The sequence below is a fragment of the Staurois parvus genome, unplaced genomic scaffold (genome assembly GCF_062004578.1).
Source record: "Staurois parvus isolate SC_StPar_1 unplaced genomic scaffold, SC_StPar_1.0 ptg000357l, whole genome shotgun sequence".
In the NCBI taxonomy this organism is placed as follows: domain Eukaryota; kingdom Metazoa; phylum Chordata; class Amphibia; order Anura; family Ranidae; genus Staurois; species Staurois parvus.
Window position 1 is genome coordinate 3,218,117 of NW_028318153.1, and position 8,290 is coordinate 3,226,406.

General features: G+C 46.6%; 1 protein-coding gene across 1 annotated transcript in view; it reads right to left on the bottom strand.

Moving 5' to 3' along the window:
* The window catches only part of CENPF (centromere protein F), a 65,416-nt gene extending 58,743 nt beyond the window's left edge, over nt 1-6,673 (bottom strand). The window contains exons 1-3 of the mRNA XM_089684815.1: nt 6,568-6,673; nt 3,681-3,878; nt 2,572-2,768 (exon numbers count right to left, since the gene is read on the bottom strand). Of these exons, the coding sequence (XP_089540941.1) occupies nt 2,572-2,768; nt 3,681-3,842 (359 nt within the window). The 5' untranslated portion in view covers nt 3,843-3,878; nt 6,568-6,673. The remainder of the gene's footprint in view (nt 1-2,571; nt 2,769-3,680; nt 3,879-6,567) is intronic.
* Nucleotides 6,674-8,290: the final 1,617 nt, after the last annotated feature.

The following is an 8,290-nucleotide window of genomic DNA, read 5'->3' on the forward strand; positions in this document are numbered from 1 at the left end:
GGTGCGCAGTCATGTTGGAACAGGAAAGGGGCCATCCCCAAACTGCTCCCACAAAGTTGGGAACATGAAATTGTCAAAAATGTCTTGGTATGCTGATGTCTTAAGAGTTCCCTTCACTGGAACTAAGGGGCCAAGACCAATCCCTGAGAAACAACCCCGCACCATAATCCCCCCTCCACCAAAACTTTACACTTGGCACAATGCAGTCAGACAAAAAACGTTCTCCAAACGGCCGACCGTGGAATATTTAGTAACAAGGAAATTTCACGGCTGGACTTATTGCACAGGTTGCAACCTATCATGGTACCACGCTTGAATTCACTGAGCTCCTGAGAGCGACCCATTCTTTCACAAATGTTTGTAGAAGCAGTCTGCATGCCTAGGTGCTTGATTTTATACACCTGTGGCCGTGGAGGTGAATTGAATCCAACGATTAGGAGGGGTGTCCCAATACTTTTGGCAACATAGTGTATATGGAAAAAAGAAAAATGTAAATACGTAAAAATGTTATACTTTAGTGTGTGCGTGTGTGCTGATCCCTTTATAACTAATTGCCTCCATGACTATTTCTAAAATTCTGCTTGGACTCCTGGTGATGTCACCCACTGGCTCCCATGACCCAGCCGTTGTCAGCGCTCTTTCCTCTTCCCTGCAGCACCCACTCACTGACACATGGGAGAGCCAGAGCTGTGAGATCATGTCACCGGATCACAGCGGATTAAAAATAATTTAAATGTATCATCACTAAAGCAAGTAAAAACTGGTGTGAGAACTGGGACCAGCTCATGTACTCGACATCCTCACCCATAGGCAACAGGAGTGTAAGCACTTCCCGACCACACTATAGCCAACAGACAGCTACAGCGTGGTCGGCTAGTTCTGGGAGGGCGTCCATAGACATCCTCCCAGAACCATGCCCAATCTGTGACGCTGTGTCCTTCGGCTTCACGTGCTCAAGTAAAGGGCCAATCAGAGCTGCCTTTTACCAGATGACCAGCTGGGTCCAATCACAGCTGATCACAGTATAAATAGGAAATGCCAGTTATCGATAGTCCTCTCCTCACGCTGACAGCGAGTGAGGAGAGAAGAGCCGGTAAACAGCATTTCTCAGGGGGACATCTGAGCTAATCATCAATGCCCTGATGATCAGTGTAGCCCCATCGGTGCAGCCAATAGTGCACATCTGGGCTGGCTTTCAGTACCCATCAGTGATGCCTGTCAGTGCCCATCAGTGCCGCCTCACCTGTGCCCATCAGTGCCGCCTCACCTGTGCCCATCAGTGCCGCCTCATCAGCACACATCAGTAAAGGAGAAATATCACTTATCTAATAAACTTTATAACAGAAACTAAGAAAAACATTTTTTTTTCAACATTTTTGTTTTTTTTGTGTGACAAAAAAAAAAACCCAGTGGAGATTAGTTACCACCAAAAGAAAACTCTATTTGCCTCAAGAAAATTATAAAAAATTTCATATGGGTACAGTGTTGCATGACCGCACAATTGTCAAAGTGCAACAACGCTGAAAGCTGAAAATTGGCCTGGACAGGAAGAGGGTAAAAGTGCCCTGTAGGCAAGTAGTTAATATCATCAGAGGTATATGCTACCATTTTCAGCTTCCGATTTCTGGATCCCATTGATGGTGTCTTCAGAGGGATAGGGGCTAGGAACAGAAAGAACCAACAACTTACACTCCAGTAATACAGAGGCATTCTCACAGTCACACAGTTCAGTGTAAAAGGTGACAAAGTGGCTCTAGGTGAGAAAGTATTTGCAACATGCAGACTGAAAATGTTGCATCATTCACAACTGACATGTTTTGCATGGTTTCTTAAAGCGGAGTTCCAATCCCCAACCCAGCTTTGTGAATGGGCTAGTCTTCTGGGGCCTGTTGAGTTTCCCAGAGGGTTGCAAGGGGGAGGGGGGGGGGCTGAACTGAGCCAGAAGTGGGATTGGGTACCTGTCAAAACAAGGAACCCACACCCCCCAAAAAATGGCCAAATGTGGCAGAGGAGAGAGGGAAAGAGGCAGATAAGTGGAGCTTCTACTTTTGGTAGGAACTGTGCTTTAAAAAGAGCTTAAATCTGGGGGCATGCTCTGTTTTTATAGATCTTTACTGCAAATCTCCAAGGATTATAAACACTTAAAAATCCATCTTCAGACTTGGATATTTGCAATAAAGATGCATAAAGGTGAGAGTGCCTCTTCCAATATGAGAACTTCACTGATGGATTTGATGTGACAGGTGTGCACCAAGACCCTATTCTGGGAGCATGAGGAATAATTGGGATCTCTTGGAGTGGGATCTATGCGTACCACACAACTTAGCTATCTGTTGACTTGTCTTCCAGTGTTTGCTTGAACCTTGGTCAGCTTTGAGAATTAATGCCATACTGGCACATATTTCAAAGGAGAATCTTGCCTAAACCTAGGTCCACTCTAAGAACTGATACCATACTGGCACATAGTAGGCTAAATGCTATAAATAAAAAAAGTGGTCAAGACAGAAGCTCCGGGCCATCCTGACTACCCAAGAGCTTTTGAGCTGTACACACAAGCAAGCAGTTGCTCACCTTTTCAGATCCTGCTCCAGCTTCTCAATCTGTTTTTTACTTGCGCTCAGTTGACCCTCCAGGAAGTTGATCTGGGTGTCCTTCATTTGCTGGTCGTGGGCCATTTTCTGCCTTGTCTTCTCCTGGCTGTCGCATAATTCTATCAAGCTCTGATTCTCTCTTTTCAGGGATGTCGCCTCACTCTTCTCATTCTCCACCTGTTCCGCCCATCCAAAATATTAAACAATTGTTAGAAAGGCCTATATTTTCATCATATTTCAATGCAGACAAATTTAGCTGGCACAATCAGTGTGACATCTGGAAGCAGCATGCTATTCTACAGAAATAAGAAGACTGTGGTCACTTCCTTTAACCTGAAGGAGCGGATCCAGAATCATGGCACCTCAAACTAAAGCAGTTGCAGGATGATTTGAAGATGGTAACCCCTCTTTCTGGGTGCAGTATTTCATGTGAAAAGGACTGGATGTGAAATCTCTGATTTTATTGAGTGAATATTGAGAAGGTTGAGTCTTTTGCTCTCTGAATGTCCTTCAACAAGAACAAGTACACTGCTCCAGTCAACAGTGCTGCGTGGGTCCAATACTGATAAGAGCAATGTTGGGGGGCACGGCATGTTGGACAGTTGGGCCACTTCTTTATGTTGTCTGACTCTCTTAAAGGCTAAGTCTACCGTGAAGGCCAAGTTACACTCATATTGAGAGTTTATGTAACATGTTGCCAATCGGACATCCGCCCAGAACGGATCTCCATCTGACAGCGTTTGGAGGTTATTTTTCCTGCAGCAGCTCTCAAATTAAAAGGGCAGACCTCATACCACATAGCGGCATCATTCATTCATTCATAGAGACCTGTGAATGAATAAAACTCAAATTCCACCTGCCACTGCGACAGATGGACTTGTAGTTCTCAATAGAACAGAAGTACGGTGCTTACTGCACCCATAGTCCATTAACACTTCCTAATGCTCTCCAGGGTTCAGTTGGACTTGTAAAACCACGACAAAAAAAATGTTTCCATTGGCTGAGAGAAACTGATGTGTGTGTGAAGGAAGTGTAATGCTTTAGGATGGATGTGTCTATATTTCATATAATGTATTTTATTAGGTGCACCTTTTGTTTCTGTTTCTGGAAGGCGGCCTCCAGAGACTCCAGCTGGAACTGCCTCTGCTGTCGCTCCTTTTTCAGCTTATCCAGTTGACTCTCCAGCTCCTGTATCTTCTGCAGGGTCTTGGTGGGGAGACCCTCCTTCCACTCTTCCACCACCCAGCTCATTGTACTGCTTAATGGCAACACTTATAGAGTTCAATCCTGGGACAAAAATAAAAACAGTTCAGCATAAATAATAAATATTCTTGGACTTCTTTTACAGACATGACTTGGCATCAGACACATATGATATCTCGACAGGGTCACGTTAAAGCTCAACTCCAGGACCCAAGAGAAAAAAAAAAAAAAAAAAGTAGTAGCGGCCCCTTAGGCTAGGTTCACACTAATGTGGTGCGGTACATCGCATATGATTCGCACAGGAACCGCACCGTATTCCTGTGCAAATCACATGCGATTTGTGTGTGGTGCGATCAGAGCCATGCATTTTGTATGGCTCAAATCGCACCACACCCAAAAGGTACAGGACCCTTTTTTGGGTTCTGCACTAAAATCAGATCACATGGGTATTCACACCTATCCAATTCTGCACATCGCACCGCGTTTTGCGGACCGATTTTGGGTGTTGTTAACTTAACATACACACCTGCAGCAGTTTACATGAATGGGGTGCGATTCTGATGCGGTGTGGAATTCGCACAGAATCCTCACCACATCAGTGTGAACTTAGGCCTCATGCACACAGCCAATATAAAAACACTGCTTTTACAGGCATACAGTGTATTTCTTTATGAACGCAGTTCTACGTGACCATGCACATCAGGCATTTAGATGAGTATTTTAAGAGCATCATTTAGAGGCATGTAAAAAGGCGCACCAAAGCTGCCTTCAGAGCGGGGCTTATGAGCGTAATTTATATGTGAAGATGAGTGTAAGGCTACATTCACACCAGCTATAAAGTGGAAGTAACGAACACTAAACCCACTCTCAGCTATAGTCTAAGTCTAATCTATCTAGCCCTGTAAAGAAAAAAAATCACTACTTACCTGTTCTGCAGCCGCTCCGGTCCCATGCTGAGTTTCAATGTGTAGGAGTGTGCAGGAGAGGCAGCCAACAATGGAAGCCCCGTAGTAACTCTATGGGTGACGTCACTTCCCAGCCATTGTTGGCTGTCTCCTGCACACGGAGGGGGCCGCTGGAGACTGAGCCGGAGCGGCTGCAGGACAGGTAAGTACAGAGATTGTTTTCTTCGCAGGGCTAGATGAGGGATTAGGCTGAGAGTAGGATTAGTGTTCGTTAGAATTTGCCTTTACTTCCACTTTAAGGGATTGTTCACACTTGACTTCTTTCCAAACGCCCCTATAGCGTTTGAGGAGTGTTTTTAACACCCTTCAAATGCTCCCAGAACCCCGCCACCTGTGGCACACTCTGTAACCACAGCTTATCACAGATTGGGATAAAGGGTCAATTGCGGTGGCACTTTACCATGTGATGAGCTGTGTCCAATCACAGACTTGCTGATTATTGGCAATCCTTTCCTCCCACCCTGTGCCTATAGGAGAGCCGTTAACCAGCAAGCCTGTCAGCACATGCTTTATCATGATTTTCAGTGCAGCCCCATCAGTGAAGAAAAAATTACTGCTTTCCCTTTTTTTAACAGAAAATAGGAGAACCTTTTTGGTTTTTTTTTTGCTAAACACACAACACACCCCGTAGTGATTAACCGCTTGCCAGCCACGCTATAGCCGAATGGGGGCTACAGAGCAGTTGTCCAGTTCTGGGAGGGTGTTATATGACGTCCTCCCAGAGCGTGCCCTCACGCGTGCCCCCAACGGCGCATGCACCTGGCGATCTCCGTGATCACGTGATGTGGTAAAAGGCCAATCACACCAGGTAAATACAGTTGCTGGTTATCGGCTGAACTTTCTTCATGTTGTCACAGCGTTAGGAAAGTACTGCCGAGAACTGGAAATTGTCAGCGAATAGATCGGCACTGATCATCAGTGCCCAGCAGTGCCGCCCACCTGTGCCCAGCAGTGTCGCCCACCTGTGCCCAGCAGTGCCGCCACATCAATGCACATCAGTCAAGGAGAAAAATTACCTGTTTACAAAATGCTATAATAGAAACAAAGAAACTTTTTTTTTTTCAAATGTTTTGCTCATTTTTTTGGTTATAGAGCAAAAAGGAAAACCCCCAGAGGTGATTAAATAGCACCAAAAGAAAGCTCTATTTGTGTGAAAAAATTATAAAAATGTCATATAGGTACAATGCTGCATGACCGCGCAATTGTCAAAGTACAACAGTGCTGAAAGCTGAAAATTGGCCTGGGGAGGAAGGGGGTATAAGTGCCCGGTAGGCAAGTGGTTAAATACCCCCAAAAGAAGCACTATCAGTCTAAAAAAAAAAAGGATGAAAATGTTGTTTGGGTACAGTGTTGCATGACCGCACAATTGTTATTCCAAGTACAACAGTGCTGACAGCAGAAAACTGTAAGGAAGGGGTTAAATGCCCGGCGTTGACATGGTGAACCATATTGAGTGCTATGTAACCACACCCCATTATCACTGTCCCTGTATATAGAAGTGTGATGTTGGGAGACCCTCCCCCGTACATTGTATCCTATACACACACATTGTATCCATTGTTTATTCCCTGTGGACTGCTCCTTTAAATCCATTCCAATACAGAGGTTTAGATGCGCAGAGCACCGAGCAGGAGGAATGATATAAAGGCCGATGAGCTCCTTCAGGACCATTCCGATCCCATCTGTGCAGCGATCCAGCAGCGGAGGAGCATTGAACAAAGCGGAGATCAGATCGTAGGAGCCTATCATACGTCCCGTCCTCTCGTTGCAGCCCCCCGTCTCCTCCCCCCACCTCGGGGCACACTGACCTGTCACCCGGTGATCAGTGCCCGGCACATGTCTCCTCACTTCAGGGATAACGATTCAACCACCGCGCCGTCCCCGACACTACAACCTTCCGCCCGCCCACTCCGGCCACGGAGAAAGCCATTGGGTCAAAGGGAAGTCCCTCGCTCATGCTATTCGCCAGAGAGCAGTCTAGCACCACGCCCACCTGCCCAAAACATGCCAAGGAGGAGGCGGGGCTTGAGTTCAAATGAAGCTAGTAAACTGTAAAGCGTCATGTGAGTGGCTGAGTGGGGCTCTGGTTGGGCTCCGGTGATTGGCTGGGGTTTAATAAGAGAGGAGCCAATAAGAGTACACGGAGGAATATTCAAATGGCTACAGTATCGGGTTGTACAATGTATGTCTTCACTTCAGGGGGACAGATCTACATAGGGAGACAGATCTTGCCGCTACAGCCTACACATAAAATGAACAAATAACATTCACAATTTTGAATCGCGGGCAGAAATCACCACCCTTAGCCCATAATCCTGAGTTGCACCGCAGTCGCTGCAAAACGCACCACAGGTGCTTCATACCTCCCAACTGTCACCGATTCCGAACAAGGCCCTCTGTCCTCAATTGCCTCTCTGCCCCTCTGTCCCCCTACCCCTCTGTTTCCCTGCCCCTCTGTCCCCCTAACCCTCTGTTCCTCTGCCCCTCTGTCCTCCTGTTTCTCTGTCCCCCTGCCCCTCTATCCTCCTGCCCCTCTGTTCCCCTGTCCTCCTGTTTCTCTGTCCCCCTGCCTCTCTGTCCTCCTCCCTCTCTGTCCCCTTGCCCCTCTGTCCTCCTCCCTCTCTGTCCCCTTGCCCCTCTGTCCTCCTCCCTCTCTGTCCCCTTCCCCTCTGTCCTCCTCCCTCTCTGTTCCCCTGTCCTTCTGTCCTCCTCCCTCACTGTCCTCCTGCCCCTCTGTTTCCCAGTCCCCCTGCCAGTCTCTCCCTCTGCCCTTCTGTCCCTCCATCTCTCTGTCCTTCCGTCCTTCTGTCCCTCCATCTCTCTGTCCCCCTGTCCTTCTGTCTCTCTATCCTTCTGTCCTCCTGCCCCTCTGCCTCTCTGTCCTCCTCCCTCTCTGTCCCCTTGCCCCTCTGTCCTCCTCCCTCTCTGTCCCCTGCCCCTCTGTCCTCCTGCCCCTCTGTTTCCCAGTCCCCCTGCCAGTCTCTCCCTCTACCCTTCTGTCCCTCCATCTCTCTGTCCTTCCGTCCTTCTACCCCTCTGTCCCTCCATCTCTCTGTCCCCCTGTCCTTCTGTCCCCCTGCCCCTCTGCCTCTCTGTACTCCTCATTTGTCCCTCATTCTGGTCTGATCTCTGTAGTTGTATATAAAATGTGTATGCAATAATGGTGAAGCGCTATGTATATATGGCAATCATTACATATGTAAATCCATATTCAATATTAAACTGTGATAATTAAAAAGTGCAATATAAATGAATAAACACATAAATGTACATAGTTAATAAACACAGTATTAAATCACAATGACTGGTGCTAAAAATCCACACTTGTGATCATGTGCAAACAACCGGTCAACTGACCTCACAAAAGGTGCCAAAATAAAAAACCCCCAATGGTCATAAAGGGAATATAAGTGGTATATCACTCAATATGCTCTATATTAAAGTGACTGGTGCTCATAAAACCACAAATTCACACAAATATATATATATATGAATATAATTATCAAATACCAAAGATAAAGTCCACAATAT